At 35.1% G+C, this 13,281-nt stretch overlaps 2 protein-coding genes and 1 long non-coding RNA gene across 3 annotated transcripts; 1 reads left to right on the top strand and 2 right to left on the bottom strand.

Moving 5' to 3' along the window:
• Nucleotides 1–1,528: 1,528 nt before the first annotated feature.
• On the bottom strand, nucleotides 1,529–2,827 carry LOC119691312. The gene is made up of 2 exons (XR_005253886.2): nucleotides 2,369–2,827; nucleotides 1,529–2,277 (listed from the first exon to the last, which is right to left on the bottom strand). It is a non-coding gene; the product is annotated as an uncharacterized LOC119691312 (long non-coding RNA).
• Nucleotides 2,828–3,132: 305 nt separating this feature from the next.
• Nucleotides 3,133–11,145, top strand: LOC105386996 (golgin subfamily A member 4). Its single transcript, XM_011557657.3, has 8 exons — nucleotides 3,133–3,399; nucleotides 3,768–3,840; nucleotides 4,225–4,376; nucleotides 4,512–4,610; nucleotides 6,589–6,789; nucleotides 6,872–6,955; nucleotides 7,196–10,477; nucleotides 10,638–11,145. Exons 1-8 carry the CDS (start codon nucleotides 3,316–3,318, stop codon nucleotides 10,659–10,661), a joined length of 3,999 nt encoding a protein of 1,332 aa, XP_011555959.3. The 5' UTR covers nucleotides 3,133–3,315; the 3' UTR covers nucleotides 10,662–11,145.
• Nucleotides 11,142–12,285, bottom strand: LOC105386997 (uncharacterized protein C9orf85 homolog). The gene is made up of 3 exons (XM_011557658.3): nucleotides 11,802–12,285; nucleotides 11,594–11,682; nucleotides 11,142–11,366 (listed from the first exon to the last, which is right to left on the bottom strand). The coding sequence occupies exons 1-3, from the start codon at nucleotides 12,111–12,113 to the stop codon at nucleotides 11,219–11,221; spliced, it is 549 nt and encodes a 182-aa protein (XP_011555960.1). The 5' UTR covers nucleotides 12,114–12,285; the 3' UTR covers nucleotides 11,142–11,218.
• Between the last annotated feature and the right edge of the window lie 996 nt (nucleotides 12,286–13,281).

Genomic DNA, 13,281 nt, shown 5'->3' with positions numbered 1-13,281 from the left:
TGCCAGATCTCCAGTCTGGTAACGGAGCTGTAATGCGCGCTCACCTCCTGTTATGCATAACATATCTACCCATGGAGCCTACACACGCGCTACTCACGTACTTCTTGATATCCAGTCAAGCACCGGAGATATTGGTCCAACTGACGTCAGAAACTCACGTGCCCCGTGACTCTTTCGCATCAACGGCCTTCGTCCTAAACCGCTACTTAAGCCACTAGCTGCGCGCGGGGGAGACGCCCGGTGTCAAGCTACCGGGCAGACGAACGTTATCCCCCCCTGTAGCTAACCACGCGCCACTACCCAGATAGCAATTTAAACTTGTTTCAGCCTTGCATTAAGTTTGAACTGTCAAATGAGAAGACTTGCAACAAGTCTGATGAGGCAAGTGAGTAAAATTGTTGCAAGTTTAAATCAAACTTTCTAGTTTCCCTCAAACAAACTCGCTGCATTTTTGACACGACAAATGGGCATAATTATCGGGTTAAAAAGACTGCAATGTCCACACGACATATTTGCAGTGGAGAGCATTGTGGCAGGGTGCTGCGTCGACGGAGAGACTGGCTCTGCTTTCTGACCTGCCGAGGTGCAGTGTGCTGTCCCAGGTGCTGGTGGTCATTCTAGAGGGTACACCGCGGTCCGCGGTCTTCTATGGACGTGGTTTGATCAGTTATCCAATTAACTTGCTGCCCAACGGTTAGTTTTGGGGCTCTTTATATATAGCAGCGTATAGGTGAAAAACTTCGAATGCGCGATGTAGGATTTCATAGAGAATTGCTTCGTTTCCATACATGTTCCGTGTGTTGCGTTCCGGGCGCCATCTGTTGATTGTGTGGCGAGGTTTCCGCCACACGCTTATGTGATAGGAATTAATAACCTCTAAATAAAAATAAGAAAATTGCAGCTACCTAAATCTTTAAACAAATATCTGCCCCAGCCGGGAATCGAACCCAGGACCTTCGGCATAGCAGTCAGGGCCACTACTTTCACAAGCTTACAGCAAATTTGAAATAAACTTGACATAGAAAACTAACTTTCACAAGCTTACAGCAAATTTGAAATAAAGTTGCCATAGCAAACTTACTTTCACAATCTTACAGCAAATTTGAAATAAACTTGCCATAGGAAATTTGACGTTGCAACTATATATCACACAAAAATCAAACTTGAAGCAAGCTTACATGTTATCTGGGTACGATTCCATACCCAAGTCCAGATCAACTAGCAAGCTAGTGGAGGGCTCGAGATTCGGACGCCCGTAGTACCCTGGTCCAAACAGCCGGACAATTCCGGCTGCGCAACCCCTCACACCTCGGGTCCTAGTGGCGGGTGTACAGTGTACACTATCAGTCGCGGCTGACAGCCGCGTCCGTAAGCCGCATCCGCTAGTGTGTCAGCACCTTTATTCTACTAACTACTCGTACGAAGGTATCGTAGTATAACTGAGAAGATTCTCCACGGGTGGTGGTGATTTTGGTGGGAAAAGTAGCTATAACTAGTAAGAAATTTCAATTTCAATGAAAAAAATAGATTAGGTGCATACAAATAATTGTTTTATTAGCCGATACTCAAAAGTAGGTAAGTTAGCTATCTGATAGATAGAAAATACTTATCCATTACCGATCAAAAATTCATGGGCGACGTCGGCAACGAAAGGAGACAAAGCACCGATTAAAAAATATTGTAAAAATTACAAATAAAGTCATTAATGCACCACCTATAATGCAAAAATTTCGGTCTGTAAGGAAAACAGGGCGTACATTTGATTGGTCTTCTGTAGATGTAGTGGATGATAGAGTTTTTTCTTGTTCATGTTGTTTTACAATGGTCGTATTTTCGACAGCTGTTGTTGCTAAATTTATTAAATCGCTGAAAGATCGTCTCATAGACTCACAAAGTGATTCAGATTCGGTAGTGAATTCTGCTGTAGTATTTTCTTGATTTATCTTTTTTTTCGTTTTATCAGTACAGAGCCACTTTTTAAATCTTTTGCAGCAACCCATTTCAACAAAGCTCTCTTCACATTATAATTCCCTACATAGGTTTTTATCAGACAACTAACTGACTACTGATCCCATTTTAAGTGTTCCTTAGTTACTTTTGGAGTGCTATCTTCTTCCAGCCGTACAATGCGAATTCATAAACACTTAGAGTGGTTTTATTTTCTTTGATGCATGCTAATGGACTAAAAATCATACTGATTTTATACGTTGTAATTTTTGTTAGCATCGAGTCTGCCGTTGAGGTCTACGACGTGTGGTGCCTGGTGCAGGATGTCTTCTGAAGCAACCACAGATAAACCCAAAATATAACGATATCACAAGCAGGGTCATTAATGCTACAATAACTATGGTTTGATTTGTTGGATTACCTGCTGCTTGAACGATTTTAGATGAAGTTTTAGTGGACGGTGAAGATTTCGAGGATTTAGGAGAAAGACTATTTGGGGACTTAGGTGGTGAACTCGAAGACGGTGCTTTGGCGTTATTTTTGGATGGATCCTTTGATGGTGTTTTCCCGGTCCCGGACGTTTTGGTTGATGATTTTCCTTTTGAGGATGGTTTCTTTCTTGGCAAATTTTTGCCCCACGCCTCAATATCACTCCGAAACCCCATTACTATAGATTCTTACTGATTTTTAAGGAACTAACTATGTTATTTTTATGGCATGATTACAAAATATCCCAAACATTGGGTTGTATTAAGGTTTTATTGAACATGGACATGGGACCTGAAATTGAAATTGAGACAAGAGCTAATATGCCCTAATGGGTAATCATATTTTTTAACTATTTTGAAGCCTTATCTAGTTCACAGAGAAAAAAACACTACATTCCTCTACGGCCGTGTTCGCACCGCGAATATTTCTCCGCGTGAATATTTTTTCGCAATTCTGTAAGCTGCGTACAGACCGGCCCAAGGAAGGCCAACGAACGGGTTTCGTTGGCCTTCGTTTCTGCAATCTGCCCTGTATTATGTATGATAAATATCCATCGTTGGGATAACCGGTGTGTACGCAGCTTAAGAATGTTCCTTGGTTCAAAATAATGCCTCACCTTTCGCTTTCGATGGCTTTCGAGGTGTTGTCTGTGGCAGAATATTTTGACAAGCAGCGAACCCAGCCCACAAAAATATTAAACGTCAAAAAATAATCATTTGACGTCACGTTTTGAGATAACTTGAAAATAAATCAAAATCGAAGGTTTATTGAATTTCGTATCGAATATTTCACAAATTGGTTCCTTCTTACGATTTTTGCACAAACATTATACACTACAGAATCGTAAACCATTGACAGGACATGATATTAAAGTGAAAAATGTTTAAGAAACTAAAGGACAAGCTTGCAGAAGAAGTGAAGTCATCACCTCAAAGAATCCAGCAGTTTGCTCAAGCAGCCCAGGTTTGCTCATAAGTTCATAAACACATAGGTATTCTCATATTTTCGGTCTGGAAGTGGTCAATTTATTGAAATTAATGCGCTCGCTTTGACCTACATTTATCTGAACTTTTACTTGTTATTACATTTCCCCCCGAGCTTCGCATTGCCTTTAAAGGGTTTTTCTACGATAATTCTGAATCCGATAAAAAGTAATCTAGTAAGTATAGCATGCTAAAATAGTTTGAATTTATCTACAAACCTAAATATTTAGGAGTTTAAAACAAATATTTTTGCAAAAAATCCCTTAAAGTCCAATAAATCCTTTTTCCATCTATTTTTTATTTTCATGTTGACTCTTACATTAATTTAATTTATTATTTTAATTCCAGGCTGCAGTAACATCTGCATCAAGCAGCATATCTGACATCACTAACAATGACCTTTTTTCTATTGGAGATAGTGGTAAGTTTTATAATGCATTCTTAAACCACAAAATAACCAGATGTTCGCAAGGTTTGGTACCTATGTACCTGCCTATTTCATTCCTGAGTTTGTGGGTTCAAATCCTGCCAAAAGCAATAAACTCTTTAGAAATAAGGAATTTAAGTACAATTTATACCACATGCTCTCATGGTAAAGGAAAATATTATAAATAGATAGAAAACTGCACATCTTGATGAACCCACCAACCCGCAGTGGACCAGTGTGGTGGGAAATTGTCACTATGTGTTGTATAGCATTATAACCTTAGTATAGTATGTACTTGAAAATTTGAGAAGTGATATAATGACTGTATTTCTTTGCTTTTCCACATAGCATAAAATGACGATAATATATTTTTTACAGATTCACAAAAGACTGGATCTACATCTGCCAAACCACAACAATCAGCACATGTAAAAGATGCATTTCAAGACATTTCTCTTTCATCTCAAGCTGCCATGTCTCTGGCAGCCACTACTGATCCCTTTGATGGCCCTCCTAACAGTGATGTAACTGTAAGTATCCTTTGTAAACAAATGCAACCAGATTTATATGGATTTTGGTGAATAAAATTGGTATTGAATATTTTGATATTAAATATTAATACCTAACTTAGAAAAGTTAAGACAATTTTTTTTATAAATTTTCAGGATAATCAGAGGCAAAGGCGGCTGTCTAATAGTTCATTTGCTAGTGATGTCTCATTTAAACTGCCGAGCTATGAGAGTACTTCAATGTACCATTTACAGGTATGGGACTATATCACATAAGGACAAATATAACATAAGTGTACAAAAGGTGGACTTATATACATATACAGGGTGATTGGAAAGTCGATTTATTCCTTTAAATGGGTTGTATTCGAAGGCATTTCCAGTCGATGGAACCCCATAATGCATTATCCGAAAATCAACCATTTCTGAGTTATTTAAGTTTAATATTTTTTTTTTAATTTTGCCAAAATTTATGTTTAAAAGCAAAATATTTCAAAAACCAACGATTTTTTTAAAACTTTTTTGATTGTTTTGCATTGGTGACACCTTAGTCAACTAATCATAATCATTAAATTGCGCAATATTTAACTTAATTTAGACACAGTGCTTCAAAATAGATGAAACATTAAGAAAAATTTACGAACGATGAAAATAAAAAAGCTAATTTAAAAAAGAATTTTATCTGACAATTTTTCAGGCACTACAGCTTAAAAACATAATCAATTTATAAGCTTTAAAATGACATATTCCAATCTAAAATCGATTAAGGTATGACCAAGATATAGCCAAAACAACCGCATAGGCGGGCAAATCTCAGTAGGGAAACAAACTACATTTTGTTTAAATTTTAAGGTAAAATGACTTATAACTGGACTTTTTAGAGCTCCGAACCGTTTCCTAATTATTGTTCTCCGATAGCGCGGTCCCTCAAAGGCACAGATCGACTACAAGGTTGCTTCACCGAAATAATGCTTGTCCGATAACACGGTTAGCCGAAAGTACTTTTTGATGACGATAGGTTCAAAGATAGAATGCTTTTTAGACTACCCAGTTTAACCACCAAATTGCATCTCCTATAACACTATTCGGTGAAACTTTTCAGCTAAAATATTTGGCACAGTGTTTGAACACGTTGAATTTAAAACAATCATTGTCAAACAGTGCTATTGTCACGTGCAGTAGCATTGGCCAGTAGGACAATCATGTTTTCGGCGAATTAACCGTCGTCGAACAGTAGTTTTATGGAACCGGGTTGTGAAGAATTATTTTGTTTTACCAATCATAATTGAAAATTACAATCGGCTAACCGTGTTATCAGACAAACATTATTTCGGTGAAACAACCTTGTCCTAGATCAGTGCATTTGAGGAACCGCACTATTGGAACACAATAATTTGTAAACGGTTCGGATAAGTTCAGTTACAATACTTTTTACCTTAAAATTTGAACAAAATCTTGTTTGTTTCCCTACTGAGATTTGCCCGCCTATGCGGTTGTTTTGGCTATATCTTGGCCATACCTTAATCGATTTTAGATTGGAATATGTCATTTTAAAGCTTATAAATTGATTATGTTTTTAAGCTGTAGTGCCTGAAAAATTGTCAGATAAAATTCTTTTTTAAATTAGCTTTTTTATTTTCATCTTTCGTAAAATTTTCTTAATGTTTCATCTATTTTGAAGCACTGTGTCTAAATTAAGTTTAATATTACGCAATCAATGATTATGATTAGTTGACTAAGGTGTCACCAATGCAAAACAATCAAAAAAGTATTAAAACAATCGTTGGTTTTTGAAATATTTTGCTTTTAAACATAAATTTTGGCAAAATTTAAAAAAAAACTTAAAACTTAAATAACTCAGAAATGGTTGACTTTCGGATAATGCATTATGGGGTTCAATCGACTGGAAATGCCTTCGACTACAACCCATTTAAAGGAATACATCGACTTACCAATCACCCTGTATACTAGATTTTCATTATGTAAAACTAAATTAAACTTTTAGTCCTACTGTTAAGTCCTCCAACCACCCTTAGTACAACCAAGCTCCAGCATTAATGCGACGGTCGACGTCGATTAACTTCACCCCCTACCAGAATAGAATGTATTTGTGTAGATATATCAGCTGTCCGATACCCATAACACATGGATACCCATAACACATGCTCTTCCTAGCTTGGAGTCGGATGGCCGTGTGTGAGATGTACCCACATATTTATTTATTGTTTTATAGTCGGATATGGATGTATCTGCCAGTGAAGCAGAAGAACGAGGCCTGGCATCGCCGGGAGGCATCAGCCTGGAACGCGTCACCAAGGAGCAGCTGTATGCTGCTTACAGACGAACTCAAGATAAATATGGACGGTATAGGACCCGATATGCTGATCTAGCGCGTCATTACAAGCTCTTGGAGCGAGACAATGCAAAAGCCAGGGTAATTCTATTGATTATTATTTGACCTATGTATTATATTCATCATAATGGAACACTTAACTATGAATTGTTTTTATTTTCAGAGTGTTCTAGTAGAGACACAAGATAAAGCATTGAGAAGAATATCCGAACTAAGAGAGCAGTGTGGCTTGGAGCAAAGTGCCAAGGTAATTTTTATACATATTATAAACATAACAAAGAAGATGTACATAAAACTTTGTGGGGGTACATAAGGAATACCTTATATGCATACGTCCAGCACAGGCTGGGCAATCGGTAACTGACGACTTATATGACCAACCCTTGACCATCTCTCTAGTTTTTGTTATGGAAACTTTAACAAGAAACAGTATAAATGGCTATTACATTTATAACACATTCCTTTGATACATGTCTATCCTTTTCAGGCTCACCTAGAGAGAGCTCTTCAGATGGATATTGATGAAAAAAATATAAAAATTGAGACATTAACTACAAAAATTAAACTTCTTCAATCTAACAATGGAACAGAAGAAACTGAGAATTCTTCCAGTGAAGACACAAATACTGACAAAAATTTGAACAGTGATGCCCAACTCATAGATTTAACTGGAGAAAATGATGCGCAAGGCCATACCGAAACAGTTGCTTCTGAAATAAGTGGCCTAAACATTAAAATTGAAAAAATGGAACAGTTACTAAATAAATATAAAGAATCCCTAAAAGGTCTAAAAGAAAAGAACTCTCATCTAACTACAGAACTGCAAGTAGTTACAAACGACTTACAAAATAAAACTAAAGAAAATGAACAACTTAAAATTACAACTGATCTTTTAACTGAGTCACGTCAAAAGATTCAAGAATTAAAAGATATAAACGAAGAGTTGCAAAACAAAATAAACACATATGATTTTTCAAAGAGTAGAGAAATATCAACCCTAGAAACTGATTTCGAAAAAGCAAAAGAAAAAATTAAACAACTTCAAAATAAAATCGATACATTCAATAAAAGAGAAGAAGATTATGCTATATCATTAGCAGAAAATAAGCTTAGTATCCACAAAGAACTCGAGAGTAAAGAGACAGAAATCAAATCTTTGAAAGACAGTTTATCTACCGCTACGCAAGAAGTCCAGTCTTTAAATATAGTCGTAAACGATTACAAAAATAAAATAAGATGCCTTGAAGACGACAAATCAAAGTTAAATTCTGATATTAATGAGTTGAATGTCTTAAAATCAAAGTTGTTAGAAAATGAAAATGAACTCAAGGAATTAAAACAAAAATGTCAAACATATGAACAGTCTAAAGCTAAAAGAGATGAAGAGTACAAATGTCTTGAACTCCAGTGTAAGCAAGAAACAGCTGAAAAATTAGCTGTATTAGATAGAAATGCTTACCTAGAAAATAGAAACAAACAAATATCCGAAGACAATGCTAAAGTAACCAACAATTTAACTATGTTACAAAATGAATTACAAGAATATAAAAATATTAAAAGTCATGATATTGAAGAAACCAATGCAGTAAAAGACGAAATTTCAAATGAATTAAACATATGGAAAGATAAATGTAAATCATTAGAGTTAGAAATTCAAGAAGAGCGAGTTGAGCTAGCTAAATTGCAAACAGAAATAGAAAAGCTTTTAACGAATTATGACTTAGCTCAAGAAGAAAATTCAAAGTTAAATACAATGGTGAAACAAATAAAATCAGATAATCTAAAATTACAGAAGGATTACGATATGTCTAACAAAGCTATAAAAAACTGTATAAAATTAAAAAATGAAATTTCAAATTTGCGTAACTCTTTCAGTACGATACGTCATGAAACAAAACAATTAGATGACTTTAAAAAGGAAATAAAAACGTATGCCGATGAATTTAGTCATATTTTGAAAAGCTTGTGTCACAAAACTGAAATAGAGAGTTTAACGATTCAAAATAAAACTTTAAAAGATAGTTATAGTAGTCTCGAAGGAGAATTAAATAAACTGAAAGATTTATATAATTCCGCTTCAAATGAATTAAATATAACTAAAGAGGAACAATTAAATCTTCAAAATACATTTAAAAAAAATAAAGAAGAGCTGAATAGTATCACAGCATCAAATCAGCAATTGCAAGATATGAATAAAAAATTAGCAGAGAGTTGTAAGGAATTAGAATCAGCAAAAACGAGCTTTGATTTACTTAATAAAAACTTAGAAGAAAGGGAAAATGACTTGATGCATACCAATCAAACTTTACAACAAAGAAATGACCATATTAAATTAAAACAAGATGAACTTGAATCGTTGAAATTAGATAACCAAGTGGCCATAACCAAATTAAAAGAACAAGAAAATATATCCTCGAGCATCGCAGATGAGCTAAGTAAGATAAAACGAGAACATGAAGATAACCTAGTCATTTTGAAGGACCTAAAGTTGGATAAATCTATGTTGGAAAAATCAATAAAAGAACTTACGGATGAAAACACTTCATTAAAAAAGAATATTGAAAGTCTTGTCGATAACTTTAAAACTCTTGAAAAAGAATTAGCTGCAGTCCGACTGTCACATACAGAAATTGAAGTAGAAAAGGATAGGTTAAATTCTTTTATAGAAAGTTTTGAGAAAAATGAACGTATTAAGAATACTGTAAGTGATTCAGAAACTCAAACGACTGACGATTTTGAAAGCTTACAAAAGCAATTTAGTATCATCAACGAAGAAAATAGCATTTTAAAATCAAAGTGTGAACAAATAAAGCAAGAGAAAGAAGAATTGTATGAGAAATTAATGAGCTTTGAGCAGAAGAAAATTGAAATTGAATGTAATTTAGATGAAAAAACAAAAGCTCTTGAAAATTATACTTCTTTAAAGTCAAAATTAGCTGAATTAGAGACGCAACATGAAAATCTAAAGTCAGAATTTGTACAATTAAATCGAACACACGATGAATTAAAAAGCAAATTATCGGAAGAAGCAATAGGTCAATATGATTCACTTAAAAAGGAGTACGATGCTTTGAAAGATGAGAACAGGCGATTCCAATCTGATATTGAAGGACTTCAAACATACCTAGCTAAAATTTCAAAAGAGAACAGTACTTTAAATGATAAACTTAGAGAAACCATTGCTTCCAGTGAAAACTTTGACTCACATGACTCTCCTTCAACACATCAGGATATTACTAATCTTAAAATGGAAATAGAGTATGAACGGGAAAAGAATGCAGACTTAACCAGACAGAATGCTTTATTAAATGAAGAAAATCTAGAACTTAAAGACCAAGTGCTAACACAAAACTTTGTGCCATCATTACAACATAAAATTGAGAATTCTGCAGATCCAATAATTTTAAATGATCAATACAATCATTTATTGAAGGTGAAACAAGATTTAGAAAAGAAGCTAGCAGACTCGGAGGTTATGAGTAGATCGGCAGACAGCAATATGAAGCAATTGCAAGAGAACAACCAAAAACTTAGGTCATCCAATGATAAATTAGAGAGAAGATTGGATGAAGCATTGGTTAGTCTAAGGCATTTACATTCCTTACAAGAAAATACAGAATTGGAGTATTTGAGGAACATACTTTATGAATACCTGACAGGCTCTGGCACACATTCCGTTACATTGGCCAAAGTTTTATCAGCAGTTGTGAAGTTTGATGACAAGCAGACACAGCAAATTCTCCAAAAAGAGAAAGAACGTCAAGGATTAGTAAGTATTTTGATTTAATTTTTTTTTGTTACAGCAAAGTCAGCAGGATGATGATGCAATGTTTAAGGATGTCTGTGTCAATCATCATATATCACACCAATTTTCTTATTCATTTACTTTTTGAAAACTAATTGGAACTTATACCTGTCTTTTGTTGCAGCTTCGACAGCTTGGCCTCTTGTAAATATGTTAAGAATAATTGGGTAAGGTAATATTTGAACATAACTAATTTATAGATTTATTTCTTTATGTAATATAGTTTAATAGAAAATGGTTACTATCCAGAATTATTGTAATTTATCTATAATTAATGCAATTGTAATTTATTTTATATTATGGGATATAGTATTTGAGACTTGAGTCAATAAAATATGAAATTAGAGTCAATAAAATATGAAATTATGAGAATAGGGAGTTTTCTGATAATGTATTAAATAAACAACTAAATCACAGAATCAAGGCCCAGATGGTAGGAGTGTGCATACTGACATTCCTTTCATTTAAATTTAACTCGATCCAACCCAAAAACCCTTGTATTTGTTATTTTATGAGCAGTCAGAAACCTCTAGCTTTTGCACACCAATTTTATAATGATTTTTACAAAAAAATGAGTGAAAAAATGTCCATAGTAGAAAAAATCTTATAGATAATAAAGAAACATAAATATATTTGTGGGGTTTTATTAAACTTAGATCTTATCTTTAATAAAGACTTACAAAATACAATAATTAAGAAAATCTACTAATCTTCATCAGATTCACAAGAATCACCATCACTTGATGAGTCGAATTCAGTGTTGTCCAAAGAAGTTGATTCTAGCTTTGCAACCATTTCTTCAATTTGTGATCTCACATCAGGAGTCACTTCACCTCCAAGTTTATTGATGAACCTTAAAACATAAATCAAATATATTATTTATTTTCTTTTTCTTTGGAGTCAGTCCTAAAAACCAGACCTTTGAAGAAGCGACCTTGATAGCATTCTGGTTGGCCTGGACTAAAATTAAATATTCCTGAGTAGAGGTATTATTTATGTGAAAGATTGTCAACTGCATAATAATAATATGTTATAGGTACATTTATAATGTGAAAATTTTACTCCAAGACTAGAAAATACCTCATGACAGTTCTCCTCTTCCGTTCAGGTAATGTTTTCACTAAAGCTGCTACATCCATCTGTGCATCAGTCTGGGTTGCCTCAATAACCTGAAAAAGTTATACATTATTAAAGACTTTCTAATAAAACATATCTTTAATACTATAGTAATCTAATTGTTGTCTAATCTGATAGGGGGGTGCATTCATGTATGCAAGTAAATACCAACCTCCGCTTTCTTGTAGCACTTCGCACATACATCCTTCTCTCTTGCGCATTTGTTACACAGGACATGATAATTGTGCTTCACAGTTTTTTGTTCGCAACCAACACATTTTTTTGGGGCTGTAAGCGACTTATACTTCTTGTACTTAATTTTCCACTCAATAATATTCTTGCACTTCTGGCACACCCCTGAGACGTCCATAGAATTAAGAAACTTGGTTTTCGTGCTGGTATCATGCAGATTGTTTTTAAAGGCTGTTCTGTTTTGGTGTTTTTGAGGTCTTTGCCTATTCATACTCCCCTTTGCAGAGCTCATTTTGCAGCAGTTGTGGTACGTACACACTTGTGTAGAGTAAGGACTCAATAATTCTACTTTGTTATATTATTTTATACGTAGTGGCAAAGTATTATTTACGTTACGTTTCGTTTATGATTTTTAGGTTAGGTTACATACAGCCAACAGTGCTCCCCACACACATACATTCATGTCATTTAATTTAATTGACGTTTGTTTGACATTGACTTTTTGAGTAAATTTACTCTGTGTAGAATGATTTTGAAAAGTCTGGTAGGGTAGGTACTTCTTGAAGCCCTTTATGTGGTTTATGCCACGTTTAGACGCATCCGCTGCTCGGCCGAGCCTGTGTAGTGCCAAGCCAATCCAGACCAACCTTTGTCTACAGCTCAGAATATTCCAATGTGAGTGTACAGTGCGACAAACTTATCTGTTCCGGTGTCAGCTCACCTAAATATCTAATATTTCCTAATTCTATAAGATTTTAACTTTTACAATATACAATTCATTAGTAAGTAATGAGATATGGATCAATTTAGTTCCCTCTCACCGGAACAGATAAGTTTGTCGCACTGTATTGTCGTTGAATGCAGTGTTTTTTTTCCTCAGTGGTTGAGTGCAGTGCTAGGATGCCCAGCAGGTAAATAACAAAGGGTTTGATGGATATGTGTGCTCCACCGACACATTTTACAACATAACGCCCTGTACAGCTTAAACAAATGAAAACCAATCCCAAATTTTCAGTCTAGCCAGAGGATGTCTATGGCTTAGTTAGAGTCTTAAGCTGCGTACAGACCGGCCCAACGAAGGCCAACGAACGGATTACGTTGGCCTTCGTTGCTGCAATCTGCCCTGTATTATGTATGATAAATATCCATCGTTGGGATAACCGTTTTCGTTCGTTGGGCGTTCGTTGGTCCGGTGTGTACGCAGCTTTATGGGTCCGCGAGACGATCAAGTCGGCTTGACAAGTCTACGTGCTTGACGGTTTCACTTGACGGGAGACTTGATGCGACTTGACGGTGCCGTCAAGTGAAACCGTCAAGCATGTAGACTTGTCAAGTCGACTTGATCGTCTCGCGGACCCAAAAATTTACGCAAATGTATAAAACTTGTTATAGAGCGACAAACTTATCTGTTCCGGTGAAAGTGAACTAAATTGATCCATATCTCATTACTTACTAATGAA

The sequence above is a fragment of the Plutella xylostella genome, chromosome 15 (genome assembly GCF_932276165.1).
Source record: "Plutella xylostella chromosome 15, ilPluXylo3.1, whole genome shotgun sequence".
Lineage (NCBI taxonomy): Eukaryota > Metazoa > Arthropoda > Insecta > Lepidoptera > Plutellidae > Plutella > Plutella xylostella.
The sequence above is the reverse complement of the archived record's forward strand: the minus strand, read 5'-3'. Positions and strand labels throughout refer to the sequence as shown.